The 17,793-nt window shown below is 40.5% G+C and overlaps 1 protein-coding gene across 6 annotated transcripts in view; it reads left to right on the forward strand.

Annotated features, from left to right (window-relative positions):
• Positions 1-17,519, forward strand: part of MAP3K4 (mitogen-activated protein kinase kinase kinase 4) — a 71,543-nt gene extending 54,024 nt beyond the window's left edge. For 4 of the 6 annotated variants that reach the window (XM_083372896.1, XM_083372892.1, XM_083372893.1 and 1 more), the window contains 9 exons: positions 396-476; positions 1,840-2,031; positions 2,740-2,810; positions 3,341-3,457; positions 12,020-12,179; positions 13,514-13,636; positions 14,765-14,871; positions 15,731-15,910; positions 16,957-17,519. In XM_083372896.1, coding sequence (XP_083229022.1) covers positions 396-476; positions 1,840-2,031; positions 2,740-2,810; positions 3,341-3,457; positions 12,020-12,179; positions 13,514-13,636; positions 14,765-14,871; positions 15,731-15,910; positions 16,957-16,977 — 1,052 coding nt within the window. In that variant the 3' untranslated portion in view covers positions 16,978-17,519. Of the gene's footprint in view, positions 1-395; positions 477-1,839; positions 2,032-2,739; positions 3,278-3,340; positions 3,458-12,019; positions 12,180-13,513; positions 13,637-14,764; positions 14,872-15,730; positions 15,911-16,956 lie in introns of those variants that run through there. The other 2 variants (XR_014493688.1, XM_083372895.1) reach the window with 2 other exon arrangements.
• The last annotated feature ends 274 nt before the right edge of the window (positions 17,520-17,793 follow it).

The following is a 17,793-nucleotide window of genomic DNA, read 5'->3' on the forward strand; positions in this document are numbered from 1 at the left end:
ATTTAAAATAAATGCAGGCTATATCTAAGGATCTGCTGATCCTTGAGAACTTAGAGAACTTATTTTTTGCCGTGAGGGGGGGGAATTGGTTGTAGTCTGTAGAAGGAGTAGGGATGCTAGTTCCTTGACTGGTTCTCCACATCTGACCTCCTGTCTCTAGAATAAAGAATAGGACACGAGGGGCCCAATGCTTTTTTTTCATGGCTCAGTTCATGTACATGTGAATAGTGTCTCTTGCTGTGGAGCCCCATTTGCACCTTCATGATAGCCTTCACCCTCATGTTAAAATCAGCAGGAACTCTTAAAAGCTGCTGATCAAAGGGCGAGAAATCAGTTTTTGGCTGTGTTTTTGCACGCGCCGTACATTTCTTAACAGCACCTTTTGTTTTTCACAGAGCCATCTTATCCAAAAGGGGATACAAGCGGAACAGCCCGAAGAAGTTGGGAGCTTCGGACTCTCATCAATCAGACCAAAGGTTAAAAAAAAAAGTTTGATATTTTGGCAAGAAATGTATTTCAAACTGCCATTCCATAGTAGCTTATAATTTAGTATTTCTCTTCAAGGGTATTTTTCTTACAGTTGCATCAAACTCTATTCATATTATTGGTGGCTGAACAAACCAAGCTTGTTCTCTTATTTGCTCCTTCAAGCATATCCTTATACATGTATCCATATTCTAGATATTTTCAATATAGTCTAGGAAGCCTTTGCCCTCAGATGTCACTTCCAGTTAACAAGAGTAACATGGCCAGTGATGACAGATACAAGTTCAAAATCATCTACATGGCCCCGTCCCTGTTATATGGGATATAAAAGGAGGATTAAATCAGTGTCAGTTCCTACCTTCTTCTTCTTGCTAGCGACCATCCTTGGAGCTTGTCACCTTTGTTCGGTACAAATACATCCACATACATACATGTATTTGGAAACCAGTGTGGTGTAATAATTAAGGTGAAGGACTGGGAGCAGAGAGACCCAGATTTTAATCACCCCCTAGGCATAATAAGGCTAGGTGATTTTGCCTCCACACACACCCCCACCTGGATTAGGAAACCATTGGACCAGTGTGTTAGATTGTGGTCAGGGCTGTGGGGAGAAATAATCCCTGAATGCATCCCTATAGGAGGCACAATCACCAGACAATGTTGGTTGCTGCTCCATTCTAAGTCTTTCTTCATCTTTCTTCCTAATCGTGTGCCTAAAGTGGGGTTATGCAGCCTACCCGGTGCTTCCCAGTGCAGGCATAGACACAAGACATGCAGGGAAGTAATATGTATGGAAATAAAAAAAACACCCAGATGCAATACATTGCAAAGAACAGTTGTAGGAATTAGGTATGACTAGTCTAGTGATCAGATGGTCGGCAGTTTGGCGGGTCAAATCCTGAGTGCCACGTAACAGAGTGAGCGCCTGTTACTCGTCCCAGCTTCTGCCAACCTAGCAGTTCGAAAGCACGTAAAAATGCAAGTAGAAAAATAGGGACCACTACGGTGGGAAGGTAACAGCATTCCGTCTGGAATGATACAAGGTCTCCCCCTTAAGCAGGGGACGAGTAACAGGCACTCAATCTGTTACGGGGCACTCAGGATTTGACCCGCCAAACTGCCGACCATCTGATCACTAGACTAGTCATACCTAATTCCTACAACTGTTCTTTTATATATATATATGAAATCTAAATGATTGACTTCTTATTTTACTAAAGACAATTTTTTAGAATATTTAGAGCTTTTATTAGTCTTGCATCTCTTAATAGTTTTCATACTGTTTTAACGGTGTAGGTTAATAACTGTAGTTCATTCATAATCAATGCTTTTGCCTATTCTGTTTGTTTCTAGACACTGCTTCCAGACAGGGACCTATGGAAGCAGTTCAGAAATCTGTCCAGCTGTTTGAAGAAAAGAGGTACTGGGAAATGAGACGGAAAAACATCATTGGCCAAGTTTGTGACACGCCCAAATCTTACGATAATGTCATGCATGTAGGCTTAAGAAAGGTCACTTTTAAGTGGCAAAGAGGAAACAAAATTGGTAAGTTTCTAGGGAGCTGCTTCTAGATATTTCAGTTATTACATTTATGCTTTTAATCCAGAAATGAGATGCACGTATGTATCTTCCTCCATATTTTATTTTGATCTGGCTGAAGGACTTTGCTTTTGTCAATTTGTGCATTTATACTGTAATTGCTGGTTTGTTTAAAAAGCCATGGTGGATTAAAGCATGCTAAGTCCAGGATATTCTGTAAGTTATTACAGATGGTTTAGAAGTAAAATCTGCCCTGTAATACAACTGTATAAAGAGAGGTACTTAGGGTTAAATGACATATATTTTAGATAGAATTCATTAGCTTTGGAATCGGATGGAATAGGTCAGGAGCTAAGTGATGGTGTTAATATGCACTCTTCATAACGGAGCTATTATATGTGATACTCTGGTCTTTGTATGTGTGTGTTTAAAACATTTTCTGTCTAAATGCCTGTACATTAATTAGATTGTTCATTCCTAGAGCATTCAAGGCACCTAACGAAAGGATCCACACATTTTTTTATTTTTTTATTTTAATCCCATTTATATCCCGCCCTTCTCCGAAGACTCAGGGCGGCTTACAATTTAAGCACAAACCAATGTGCTTAGCAATTTATGTAAACATTCTGCAGAAGATGATATGTAACTGACTTATTCTGATAAGACGTAGAAAAATATTTTTTCTTTTTTTTTTTTTAAATGACAATTCTGCAGGAGAAGGCCAATATGGGAAAGTTTATACCTGTATCAGCGTTGACACTGGTGAATTGATGGCAATGAAAGAAGTAAGCTATGTGCTTGTAAAACAATTTTATATGTTTATATTTTTTGTTTGTTTGTGTAATTTATTTAATTATTTTAATGGCAGCTTTTTAAATTAAGACATTTACCATGAGAGAATGCCCCTTTCCTACCAACATATTTGCTTCTTAGGATCAGAAGGAGAGGCGTCCCATTGTATTCAACATAGAACAGAAGCATGGGCAAAAATGACAAGATAGAGGCCTCTCAGTAGCTGCACTAGCAGCACTGAATAACTTGCTGTATGAAGAAATATGGAAGGTCAGCTCTTGTTTGCTGACTGGTAAATATTCTGTAATTCTTTTGTCTGTAGTAGATTTTAAACTTTTGTTACTTGCCCTAGATATAATAGAATTGAGGAGAAGGGAAGATACATCTGTACAGATCTGTGATTGTTCTTACTCATTTTGATAGAATAAACAGACTGGTGTGTGGTTTCAGTATTGCTTTTCTCTAGTCTTCTTGTTAGCTTGGTTTGCAACACTCATGAAATATAATGTCTTTTTTTTTGCAGATCAGATTTCAACCCAATGATCACAAAACGATAAAAGAAACTGCAGATGAATTGAAAATTTTTGAAGGCATTAAGCATCCTAATCTAGTCCGCTACTTTGGTGTAGAACTTCACAGGGTAAGGTGACGATGCTCACTGTCTTTTGCAGTTAACATAGAGTACAAATTAAAATGGATTTAGTTGATCATGAGTATACCGGGATGTTGGTCCTGCTTTATGTTTTTAAGCTATGTACTCTGTTTATGTTTCATTTTATTTGTAAGCATATAGCGAATGTTCCAGGATTACATTCGCTATAAATGTGTGAGAAGCATGCTCCAATTTCCCAACAAAGAGCAGTGGAGTTAGTTAAAGGATTCATAGGGGTTGATCCCTTAACCTTCATCTGTTGTAATTTCTCTACCCCAAAGATTTTAGTAGTTGAAGAGAGGGGTAATCCAAGTGTAGTTTACATATTCATGTCACTTTTGAAATGGTTGGCAAATGCTTGTGAAGACAAAAATGGATTCTGTTTGGCCTTCCTATAATTAGTTTTGCAGTGGGTCTTCCAGGGAAGAAATGGCAAATTGAGCATTGCTTTGGTACCATGGTGAAATAAAGAGCCAGCAAATAGACTGACTCCTTGTAATCCTTCTTTGGACAGGAGTGGACTTGAGTTTACCCTTAAGTTCTTCAGATAGCTGCTCCTCAAAGGAGTCCATAAGAGTGTCTCCGGCAGGTTTCAAGCAGTAGGACAGGAGTCCCCAACCTGTGGGCTGTGGAACAGGCTGCCCCCCAGCCACTATAAAAACAGGGCACCGTGTGGGGAAAACAAGGTGCCGCACAGCAAAAACAGTGGCTGCTAGCACCGCTCCGTTTGCGTCAAGCATGCTTGCAGCCCTCTTTGTATGTGCGCATGTGCATAAAATGCTTTCCCCTCTCTTTCCCTCTGGTCTGCCAACGGAGGAAGGTTGGAGACCTCTGTTGTAGGAGATAATGAGAATTGCTATCATAGCCTAAGACTCAAGATTCTGACTGAAGAAGTTGCTCTAGCTGAACCTGTGGAATGGGGTTCAAGAGACACCAGGCCAGGAATCATATAAGGCTGATTGAGAACAAGTACAACCTTGACAGCTGGAGCAGTCAAATGAGAATAATATAAGGCCTCCCAGCTCTGGCATAGGAGAACAAAGCAAAAACATTCTACGAGGTTTCTTGCCAAGCAAGGGAGTAAATCTTTGCAAATGCCTGCAGTCTGATTTAAGAGGCAGCCCTGACCTGCCTTCCTGTGCTGGAAACAACCCTCTGATCTCCGGCTCTTGCATGACAATTTGTTTGGATTCTGCTTGTGAAATTCTGTGCTCTGGACTGGCTGACAATCCTAATGTGGCTTTCAGAATCTTGGACTGATTTTGGATTATTCTGCTTGCTTTTGTTAAAAAGCTGATCATTCAGGCAAGGGTCTATTGGAGACTGTTCTTTTCGTTTGCATGCTTTGACTGTTGCTATCTCTTTGACCTTGAGTAAACAGTGAATTCCCATGGAACCTGATAAGGAATTTGTTGTGCAGAGGTCTCCTTGTGCTACCAAAGAGTTGCACAGACAAGGAATGGTACTGAGAGCAGTAAAAGTCACAAGAATACACTGAGTTATAAAAACAAAAAGTAGTTTACTTTTGAAGTGGTGTAGAAGCAAAAATGCACAGTCAAAAAATAAACAATCCAAGTCATACACAATAGCAACAGCCCAAACTACAAAGTCTTCTTACCAGTCCAGAGGTCAATACACAGTTCAGGTTTACAACAGTAGTAAACCAACAGCAGAGCAAAAACAGTAATAGTAGAGAGCAGTGAATTCAGAGAGAGAGAGAGAAGCTACGTTCCTAGCTTCCTCTTATGGCCATGAGAACACTTACACACCCATTGGCCAATTAACTTCTTAAAGTCATAGCATTATGGTTAATATATTTTCAACCCAACATTGTAGGCTAACACCATATGCCTAACATTCTCCCCTTTGGGTAGAATAATATATAACTCTTACAATCTTATGCACATTCTTTCACAATTAGCATTGTGTTTCACAGCACTTTGTACCTTCGTAAAATGGTCTGCAATATTTACATCAGATGAACAATACTCTAGCTGTATTAATTTATCTTTGACACATTGTCTGACATTTAAATAACGAAGATCAGTATATTTAGATCTTGTTCTTACTGCAGCATTATTAACCATCTTTATCGCAGCTTGATTGTCCTCATATACAATAAATGGATCATTTACATCTAAACCCATATCTAACAATAGTTGTTTGTACACTAGCAGTTCTGTACATAACACTGATAGACATGAAAATTCAGCCTCCGTTGTAGATAAGCTTATGTGCTTTTGTCTAATGGACTTAAAGTAGTTGCCCTCAGACTGGGTGCAAACACCTCGTCATAATCCTCAGTAGTTTGGGCAAAACCTTGTGCAACCAAACGTGCCTTATGGGTTATAGTTCCATCTACTCCCTTCTTTATTTTATATATCCATTTACAACCTATAGCTTGCTCACCAGGTGGCAGTTTAGCTTTCTCATAGACCTTAAGATCCTGCAAAGACTTTAACTCCCTGTTCATTACAGCTTTCCATGATGCCTGTTCCTTTTCAGGATACATCCTGATCTCATCATAGTTAGATGGTACTGAACTAACCTGACATACTATACTAGCTTCATAGCGATCAGGTGGACGTCTAATGCGCGTTGAACGCCAAGGAATTACAGGGCTTTGAATTTCTGACTCCTCTCCTTCCTCTGATTCAATTTTTTATCTCCCCTATCTCCTCTTCATCTTTTATATTTACAGGAGATGTATTATCATTACTAGTTACATTATCAGAGGAGTCCTCAAACACTAGAGGATCAGTATTAACGGTTTCTTGCTCTAACCTATCCCAACCAACGTGCTCAAGGAATTTTGCACTCGCACTGTTATATACATTAGTTGTGCCTCGTTCCCAGAAATGATAGGATCTATGGTTAGCTTCGTAACCTACGAAGTATAATTGCCTAGCCCTATGTTGGCCTTTACTCCTGAGTTGTGCAGGAATGTGGACCCAAGCTGGGGTGCCAAATGTGTGCAGATAATCAAGGTTTGGTCTTCTACCATGCCATATAGTGTATGGTATTTTACCAGTAGAAGTATTAACAACTATATTCAAAACATGGTTTGCACATTTTGCTGCCTCCCCCCACAGTCTATCTGTTAAGCCAGAATCTTTTATCATGGTTCTCATCATGGCTTGTAACGTTTGCCCACATCTCTCAACAAATGCATTATGTTGAGGCCTATAAGGGGCTGAACGTTTATGCTCAATGCCAGCTGATTCTAACATATCAACAAAACGCTTATTTGTAAATTCAGTACCATTATCAGTAATTATGCACTGAACCTTTCTGTTTGTTTTTCTCTCCACGAACTTCAGCCAGTTTGCAAATTGTTGGAAAGTGTCTGCCTTTGACTTAAGCAGATAACAAAATCCGTAACGAGAGTAGTGGTCAAGGATACTTAAAACATAACATGACCCTTCTAAACTTGGTTTCATGGGTCCAATTAAATCAGCATACACAACTTCCAAAGGTACAGTTGTTTTGAAACTGTTTAACCTGTTTGCAGGAGTTGCCTTACTCTTTTCCTGATTACAGGCATTGCAATTCAAATACTTACTACATGGCTTCAGTTTAATTCCGTTTACTAATTCAACTGTTTTACGTAGTGAGTTAAAGTTTACATGCCCTAGCCGCCTATGCAATAAATGTATACATTCATCATGTGGCTTCTTGTTCTCACATATTGATTTAGCTTTAACTGTACTAACCTGGTTACTTGTGAGAACGAATAAACAATTTTTCAAATTAGCAGTTACACAGGTTCCATTCCTCTCAATAGTGCATTGCTCCCCTCTGAATGTTACCACAAACCCAACCTTAACCAATTCCCTTACAGATAAAAGGTTGAATCTTAGCTTAGGTATATATAACATAGGTAACTGTTCATCAATGCATGGAGAATAGGAATTACCTTCACCAGAGGCCTTCATCTTCCAACCGTTGGCTATTGAAACATATTGGTTGCTGTTTTTCATATTAATAAACCTCTCTTTCACTTTAGTAATGCATTGTGAAGCCCCACTATCAACAACCCACAATTCATTATTTCTGGATGTTGGTTCACCAGAAACAGCCAAACCAATGCTCTTCTTAGCCTTTCCACTGCTATTTACATTCTGTTTTTTACCCTTTCTACAGAATGTGGCTATATGCCCTCTAGCCCCACAAGAATAACATTTCTTGACGTTGTAAGCAGTGGTGAATGGCTGCTCCTCTTGTAGCTGTGTCTCTCTCAGCTGGTCTCTGTCACGCCTCCTTCTGGACTCTTCCAGCAGTCTCCCAGTAATGTTAGTCAATGTCAGTTCCTCTCTGGTCAGGACTTCCAAAGAAGAAACATACCCATCATAACTCTCATCCAAAGATGACAGAATAATGTAGACCTGATGCAACTCTGAAAAAATCAGCTCCTTTTCATGAAGCTCTTGAAAAGTTGCCTTCATGTAATTTAAATGGGTCAGCATATCTCCATCCTTCTGCAGACGAGCCCTAAACAGCTTACGTGTAAGGTGTATATGTGCACCCACACTGTCACGAACATAAAGCCTTCGCAAAATGCCCCAACACCTAGCAGCAGACTCCTCACCACGAATATGGACAAGCTGCTGGTCATTCAGTGTTAGCCCAATAATGCAAAGAGCTTTCTCATTGCTTCATTTAAAGTCGTCTAACTTCTTTACATCCTCTTCGTCATCTGGATCCCAAGCAGTAGTATCTGGTGGGTTATTTACAACAGTCCATAGTCCTTCCTTGCGCAAAAGCAAACAGCATTTTGTGGACCAGGAAACAAAGTTTGTCCCATCCAACCGGGTTATCCAGGAGATGCCTGACAACAGTTCTTGTGCCATTTTACACCAAATAGCTAACACAAACTCAGCTAGGAATACTGTGTGTACTAACTCTCAGTACAGGCCTGGGCCCATAACCAGTGATAAGGAATTTGTTGTGCAGAGGTCTCCTTGTGCTACCAAAGAGTTGCACAGACAAGGAATGGTACTGAGAGCAGTAAAAGTCACACAAGAATACACTGAGTTATAAAAACAAAAAGTAGTTTACTTTTGAAGTGGTGTAGAAACAAAAATGCACAGTCCAAAAATAAACAGTCCAAGTCATACACAATAGCAACAGTCCAAACTACAAAGTCTTCTTACCAGTCCAGAGGTCAATACACAGTTCAGGTTTACAACAGTAGTAAACCAACAGCAGAGCAGAAACAGTAATAGTAGAGAGCAGTGAATTCAGAGAGAGAGAGAAGCTATGTTCCTAGCTTCCTCTTATGGCCATGAGAACACTTACACACCCATTGGCCAATTAACTTCTTAAAGTCATAGCATTATGGTTAATATATTTTCAACCCAACATTGTAGGTTAACACCATATGCCTAACAGAACCTGTGTTTGAGTCAGTATTTGAAACTAGAAGCAGGACAGTAGCCATCTTGCTGAAACTGCAGTCAGCTGATCTGAAACTGATGTGAAACTGGATTTAAAAATGGCAAGCTATAAGAACAGTATGTAAAAAAAATGCTACACTGGATATACTAACGAAACCAGCTAATGTTTAATTAAAAGGGATATACAAATAACAAAGCGAAAGATTGATCTGGATAATTTTCTTATGTTGTATTTTTAAAAAAGACTTGTTTAAACTTTGGAGAAAAAAAAGTGATGATAAGGGACAAAGAAAAAATGAAATCAAATTCTAGTCTAGGACATATGAAGAGACTAAAGATCAAGATTGTTAAAAGGAAAAGGAAAACATATAAAGTTTGTTTGATCAAAGTTATAATAGATGTAGTGTCATCTCTTGTAAAACCTAAATGGATTTTTGCTGCTCAGGACTGAAATGATGAAGTTTTACATTTTGCTTCTAGATAAAAGATGAGATATCGTTAATTTAAGATGACAGACTGATAAAATCGTTTTTGCTTGTGAAGAAGGGAGAAGCCATTTCTTTATATATTGCTATTTACTACATTCTGATCTTTTTGTTTGCTATTTTGAAAAAAATAATTATATTTTCACTTTCCATTTTATTGTTATATTAATTTGTTTTTGTTTATTTTTACTGTAATTTTACTAAAATTACTATTATAATTGGTTTTGCAACTTGTGATATAGAGAAAAGAAGACACAAGGCTGGTTCCAGGCGGTTATATCTGCCTCTTTGAGTGAGGGTAGTTTCCCCGCCGCCTTGAAGGAGGCAGTGGTAAGACCTCTCCTCAAGAAGCCTGCCTTGGACCCAGCTGTGTTAAATAACTTTCGTCCGGTCTCCAACCTTCGCTTTCTTGCGAAGGTTGTTGAGAGTATGGTGGCGCATCAGCTCCCTCTGGTTCTGGATGAAGCGGATTATCTAGACCCATACCAATCGGGCTTCAGGCCCGGGTACAGCACGGAGACGGCATTGGTCGCGCTGGTGAATGATCTCTGGAGGGCTTGGGACAGGGGATATTCCTCTGTCCTAGTCCTATTAGACCTCTCAGCGGCTTTCCATACCATCGACCATGGTATCTTGCTGCGGCGTCTCAGGGGATTGGGAGTGGGAGGCACGGTTTTTCAGTGGTTCTCCTATCTCCTGGGACGTTCGCAGTCGGTGTTGGCAGGGGGGCAGAGGTCGACCTCGAGGCCTCTCGCTTGTGGAGTCCCTCAGGGGTCGGTCCTCTCGCCTCTCCTGTTCAACATCTACATGAAACCGCTGGGTGAGATCATTCGTGGTTTTGGAGTTGGGTATCATCAGTATGCTGATGATACCCAGCTTTACATTTCGACCCCAAACCACCCCAGTGATGCCCTCGACGTGATGTCCCTCTGCCTGGAGCCGGTTCGGGTCTGGATGGGGAGGAACAGGCTTCAAGTCAACCCTGACAAGACTGAGTGGCTGTGTGTACCGGCATCTCAGGATATTCAGGATATCCCATCTCTTTCTATGGGGGGTGAGTTATTACCCCACGTAGATAGGGCTTGCAATTTGGGAGTCCTCCTAGATTCACAGCTTTCTTTAGAAGACCATATAGTAGCTGTGACTAGGGGGGCCTTCGCCCAGGTCCGCCTGGTGCACCAGTTGCGGCCCTATCTAGACCGGGATGCCTTACGTACGGTCACTCACACGCTCGTGACCTCGTTTGGACTACTGCAATACTCTCTACATGGGGCTGCCCTTGAAGACCACTCAGAGGCGCTCCCACAGAGAGGGCCTCCTCAGGGTGCCACCGGTCAAAGAATGCCGACTGGTGGCCCCCAGGGGGAGGGCGTTCTCTGTGGGCGCGCCGGATTTATGGAACCATCTTCCGGTTGAGCTCCGGATAGCGCCCGACCTCCGCTCCTTTCGGCGCAATCTAAAGACTTACCTCTTCGAACAAGCTGGCTTGGCCTGATGGGATGGGGTTGGGTTTTATTAATGTGGTTTAACTTATTCTTATTGTGTTTTAACTTATTGTAAGAGTTGTGGGCATTTTGCTTAATCTCTTTTAATTTTTGTATTTTGTCTTTTAACATGCATTGCCCTGTTCACCGCCCTGAGTCCTTCGGGAGAAGGGCGGTATACAAATAAAATTAATAAATAATAATTAATAAATAAATACAATAAAATACTTGCACAATTGCTAGATGTTCATCATCTACCTGTTGTCTTAATAATATAATGAAATTATGTGCAAGGAAAAGGAGACAGGGGAAGGAAAAAGAGAAAATTTACCTTCAACATGAGTCCCTCTTTTAATTACCAGAAAGAGTTTGCATAGCCTGAAAAACTGGCTCTTTTTCAAATGGGTGAAAGTAGGAGAGAGGACTCTTTTCTTAGGGTAGCTGATGGAGTAGATTTGATTCTCTTTTCTACCTTTGGCTGGAATTAAAAAAGGCTACTCTTTGAGAAAGAACAAAGCACAACAGTAAAAAGCATGTGAAACCACAATTCCCTTATTATAGTTAGACATTTAGTAAATTATATGAGTACTTTGCTGCAGCCATGTTTGTTGCTCACCACGGCAAAGATTTGTCCTCTTTTCTACTGTACGCACAATGGACTGTTGGCAAAAAAAAAAGGATTTGGACTCTGTCGCACACCCTAATGTAATCAGACCATTGCAAGATGAAGCCTACTTTATTGAAGGTTATGGAGTGTAACCAGCCTGTCACTGCCGTTTTTTTTAATTTTGTCAGCAGCTCATTTCTGACTGTACATTTTTTCCTCCGCTCTCTGCGCCTGTGTGTCATGTGTGTCTTATCATGTAACCATAGTGTGTCTCATATGTCCAGCTATGTTATGCTTTTAGACTGTTACGTTAATTATTCCGCGACACAGCCTACTGTTGGTGGGTAGAGCACAGTTTTTCCTTGTCTAGGGCTGTGAGCAAGCAATGGGGAGGCTTCTGTGTCTAATGAGGTACTAGAACTCCTGGTCTCCTGGCTTGTAACCTAGTATCTTTAATCACTACACCAAAGTAGCTCTCATATTTCACATTCAAGGGCTTATTGGACCGTGCCTATAAATAAAAAGCTGCATTCTGCCTAGTGAGGATGTCCAATTAAAACTCTGCACCTCAATTACAGGAAGAAATGTATATCTTTATGGAATATTGTGACGAGGGAACGCTAGAAGAAGTGTCAAGGCTGGGCCTCCAAGAACATGTTATTAGACTCTACACAAAGCAGATCACAACTGCCATCAATGTGTTGCACGAACACGGTATAGTGCATCGAGATATTAAAGGTAGTAATTTATTTGGATTTCTCTTCTACTTTGGACTGCTCAACAGATTTTTGTTTAAAGCCAAGTGTAACAGATATACATTTTAGAAACAAATCACTTCAAATAACACGTTGCATTATTTTCATTCTTTCCCAGTTCCTCTGCTCCACAGTTGGCTGTTTTAAGAGAGATTTGCTTGCTTGCCAGCCAAGAATGTATGGCTGATTGCATCTTTCAGAGTTGTGATCAGTATATATAAATGAAGAGAACAGAAGGTTATTAGGAAATAACAGAAAATTCTGACACTTTCCACTGAATCTGAAGGATGCCTTTGGACTGAGACCACTAATCAAGACACAAATGGGGACACTTGTTACAACAATAATTGCATCAGCATATGCAAAAGAAAATATTACAAGCTGATGTTTAGGAGATTGTTTAGAGAATAGAAGCAGCAGGCAGTTATGCTTGACCACAGGATATTAATGGTTGTTTTTCACCATTTGAAAGTCAAATTGCCATTCCAGCTGGGTTTTAAATGTAATTCATCATGATCCAAGGATTGGCCTAAACCAGGGGTAAGCAACCTCAGCTCTTTTATGTGCCACGGACTCCCAGAATTCCTGAGTCAGCCACGCTGAGGGAAAAGAAAGAGGTTTCCAAGCTGAGCCATGCTACTCAGAAATTCTGGGAGTTGAAGTCCACAAGGCATAAAAGAGCCAAGGTTGCCTACCCCTGGCCTAAACGTCCCTTTCTCACTTTTGCAGATTTCTAGAATAGCCTAGTAGCTGAAGCAGCGAGACAGACCTGCCTGAATAACGATTTACAGTATGCGGCTCCGTCTCTGCTTCTCCCTCTCTTGAAGACCATTTTCAGTTTCCATAGCAATGCACTGAGGAAGCATCCTGCAGATGGAAGCTCTTCCTCCCTTTCAGAGCTCAAGCTGGAGAAGAGAAATAGGAGCAACTGCTAGTAGCCTTGCGGGATCAGGAATTATGCAAACTAATGGCAGTTTTTCTTCCCGATTCTTCCTTGTGCCTTAAGAGATCGTGAAAGGGACACACAATTAAAAGTCCCCATCTTTTATTTGGAGAATGCAGGAATGCTGGGTCAGAAATAAGATTCGGATAAAGGAATCAAAGCAAAATACACTGTGGATCGCCCATCCTCGATTGCATGCGGGATATTTATAGGACTTTGTGAGCAGGAATATTAACTGTCCAGATATTTATAATGCATGTACATTTATAGCTTGATTACACTGTAACAATTTGGATCTAAACTCTTCTCTAATGTTTAATTGTGAGATCTTGTTTGTTTTGTTTGTTCATTCATTTATTTATTTTGACTTTTAGGAGCAAACATCTTTCTTACATCATCAGGATTGATAAAGCTGGGAGATTTTGGCTGCTCCGTAAAATTAAAGAATAACACCCAGACGATGCCTGGGGAGGTGAATAGTACTCTGGGAACTGCCGGTAAGGAAGAACATGCAACAAAATCTATGCATATAACACCATCTAGTAGCCATTGAGATTCTCTACTCTACTGTATGCTATTGACTTGATATCTTATTATATTATGGGAATGTAAGTTCTAATCTTCAACAAAGCACCTGTCCTCTGTTCCAAGTACAGCTAGTCCTTGACTTACGACCACAATTGAGCCCAAAACCTATGATGTTAAGTAAGAAATTTGTTAAGGGAGTTTTGCCCCCTTTTACGATTTTTCTTGCCACAGTTGTTAAGTGAATCACTGCAGTTGTTAAATTAGTAACGCCCTGAATCTGTCTTTCCCATTTGTACTTTGCTTGTCAGAAGGTCACAAAAGGGTGGTCACATGACCCTGGGACACTGCAACCGTCGTAAATGTGAACCATTTGTCAAAATCCGAATGTAAATTACATGACCGTAGGGATGCTGCACTAGACCTAAGTGTGAGAGATGGTCAATAAGTCACTTTTTTCAGGGCTGTTGTAACTTTGAATGGTCATTAAAGGAACTGTTGTAAGTCAAGGACTACCTATAATAGTTTAGCCTACTGTTTAGGTTTTCAAGCTTGATCAACATTGCTTAAGTCCTGCCACCTTCTGGAATGTCAGTGTCACTACAGATCTGTAAATCTAAATCAAAAATAAGATCTTCAGGTTGCATTGTCATAATTGTCCAAACTCTGCAGATCGGTAAAGCGTTCGTCAATATTATCTATTATTATTTTTGATATTATGCAAAGCGATTTTATAGGGGTATGCAACTTGTTTTATAATTAACTTCTAGCTTTGTACTAGTCCTGTAGGGATATAAAACTGTGTGAAAATATTTTCCTTGCACTAGAGCGAGCGGGACACCTGTAGCTCTTTCTTAAAGAGAGAGTATCTTGGAAAGGCAAAATAAAATTTGTGAAAATGTTTCTAAAATAAGCAATAATGTCTACCTTAAGTTCACATAGAATAACCGAAGGTTGTACTTTGTACTTAAAAACATGGCAGCAGAGTCGGGTAGCTCACTACTGATCATGCTTTGGTTTCTCAGACAAATCCCTTTGTTGAGAAGCCTTCTGTTCCTTTTGTTGCATAAACTGATGTGACCCTGTGTGTTGTTTCAAAGCATACATGGCTCCTGAAGTGATTACTAGAGCTAAAGGAGAAGGCCATGGACGAGCAGCAGACATCTGGAGCCTTGGATGCGTCGTGATTGAAATGGTCACAGGGAAGGTAAGTCTCCGATATGACAGAGGTCCCCCACCTTTTGGGCACCAGGGACGGTTGCCGTGGAGAAAGATTTTTCTCTGGACCAGAGGGGGTGTGGTTTTGAAGACTGCCTGCATCACGAGGATGGAGCTTTGCTTATTTGTGCGGCCCACTTGCTGGCATGCTGCGGACCGGTGCCAGTCCACGGACCAGGGGTTGGGGACCCCTGCTATATGACATTAAGTCAATTTAGTTACTGAGGGTGCCTTGTGAATGATCTAAAACATGCCATAATTGGATTTCTGGGATGATAAATAACTTGAACCTTGCTCAGTTAAAAGTCACTGGCAAGAGAATAATTAAGTTTGACTGAAATCCTGAGTATATTTTCCTAAGCTTAATAGAAAGAACTGATTCAACCGCATAGAACCTATTTATTAAAGTTGAAGTATGAATGAATCTTGTCCTTGCAACATCATTTTGCTCATGTATCTTTTTGAGCATAGTTGAAGACCTCAGAGAAGTCTGCACAGATTTCTGCTACCTCCAAATAGGGAGTAAGTTAGTTTCCAGATTTCAGATAAGCGAACATTGTAAATAAGAGCCTAACTAGTGTAAGAACTGCTTGGGAACATTGTTTGGTGCATTGCTTGGTTGTTAAATGTATTAATGGAACAGAGAGATAGCTAAATCTTGCCCAGTGATTGGAATTGCCCCCCACCCCATGTGATTATGAATTTTCATACTCAACAGGTTTATTCATTAGACTTATCAGAGATTATTGTTATCAAAGAAGAAATGCAGCAACTAATTTACCACAGTGTGTCTATAATCAGTGAGAAAATTCAGTTTCTCAACCTGGATTACTTCTGTTTTGTTACAGAGACCCTGGCATGAATTTGAGCATAATTTTCAGATCATGTATAGGGTAGGGATGGGTCATAAGCCCCCGATTCCTGAAAGGATAAGTCCAGAAGGAAAAGGTTTCCTTTCTCATTGCCTGGAGAGTGATCCAAAGATGAGATGGACAGCTAGCCAGCTCCTCGATCATTCATTTGTCAAGGTTAGTTAAGCTTGACTATTCTTGATAGTAACTCTGGGGATCTTATTCTTTAGAACAGGGCTTTTCAACCAGTGGTACGGGTACCACCTGTGGTACATTGGCACCTGACCATCCCAGAAAAGTGGTAGCGGGGGAGGGGAATGATCTGAACTGGTGGCAGCACCACACAAGCCTAAGCGAGAGATGGCTGGAGCTAGGCAACTGGTGGTAGTCAGATGTTGCCATATCCTAAAAGTGGTACAATGGGTGAAAAGGTTGAAAAGCCCTGCTTTAGAATGTAAGTGTAACTCTTTAAATTAAAAAGAGCTTGTGGATTTTAGTTCCAGTCTTCATAAGCAATTGCTATACATTTTTCTTCTTTTAGAGTCATCAGAAAAAACTGGAACAACATAAATAATTCAGCATAATATGTAAAAAAAAAACAAACCCCAACTTAACTGGGAGACAAAGACATTGCTTGCATTTCCAGAGTTTTCCCCTATTGGCAACTTAGGCTTTGTGTGCCTTTGGGACAATGCACAGTGCACAAAAGGGAGGTAGGGGCAGACTTAAGGGAGCCTACAGTTTTCCTGCCGGGCTAAGCATCTTTAAAGCAAAATAAAAGTATCCTAACTCTAACCAGTTGTGCTCAGCGGCCATAAGATGCTGGAGGAGGACAGGTGTCGTTATGAAGGGCATTAGCTTGAATCCCAATCAGCATGATTCCAAAGTGCAACATTTGGCTTAGTCCAGGGGGGCAGGGTCCAACCTTGGCAACTTTAATACCGGTAGACTTCAACTGCCAGATTTCTTACTGGTGGCCATGCTGGCCGTGGAATTCTGGGGGTTGAAGTCCCCACACACAGAAATGGCCAAGGTTGGGGGGAAGCTGTCCAATGGCATCGTTCGTGCAGTTTTGACACTTTGGAGGATCAGCCATCTCCTCTGGAAAAGAATGATATAATTTCACCTACATAGTAGATACCTCACTGTCGGGGAAGGAGAAACATACCTTTAAAAGAAAAGCCTAATGGGGCTAATTTATCGGTTCTCTCGTTACTACCCAGGTGTGCACAGATGAAGAATGAAGCTATACACACACACATGGTTGCCTGTATTCGGGTGAAGTATTTTTGAATCACTACTATATGTAATATTTACATTTGGACTGTGTTGAGACACAGGATACGACTCAAGGCCTAACATGACTGAAGACTGCACAAGTGACAAGCGTCACTTTTACTGCTGCTGCTGCTGTTTGTTCTCCTTGGCACCTGTTGTTCCCCTGGGTTTAAAAGAAGCTGCATGTTTCAGTGGAAGTGCCATTACTACTGTATAATGGACCATGACCTTATTTTTGTCCTTTCTCTGTTTCTCAGATGACTGAGAACTGTAATTGTTCATATGTAGGATTTTTGAACTGTTAGGTTCAAAAAAAAACAAAGTTAGTGTTATATCAGGCATTCTGAACCTTATTTTTAATCTCCTGTTTGTTGAGTGCACTGACTGTGAACTTCTACTTTTCTGTTTTTTGTTTCTGTTTTTTATTGGCCAGCTTGGATTCGTTAATGCAGACGTTGATTGAAGAAATTTAAAAGCTTTTTTCTCAATAAATGGTTTATTTTAGGAAGTCTTTGGTTTCGTATTTTGTTGTCGAAGCTGATGCTTAAGTGGCTTTATCATCATCGGGAGTCTCGGTTGCGCTTGTGTAGCTATTTGAGCTATAGTTTGGATAGGGATTTTAAAATTTCTCAGAAGGCAAGTAGCGCTTACTACTGCTCACAGTTTTGCTTATATCTTGCCACTAAAGCTTAATTCAAGTGTGAATCCAGATCTTCAGGTGTACCTAATGTAGGAATCCGTTATGTCATTCACCTGCGATTATAGACTTCAGTAGCATATCA

This window comes from Vipera ursinii (assembly GCF_947247035.1).
Source record: "Vipera ursinii genome assembly, chromosome: 1".
In the NCBI taxonomy this organism is placed as follows: domain Eukaryota; kingdom Metazoa; phylum Chordata; class Lepidosauria; order Squamata; family Viperidae; genus Vipera; species Vipera ursinii.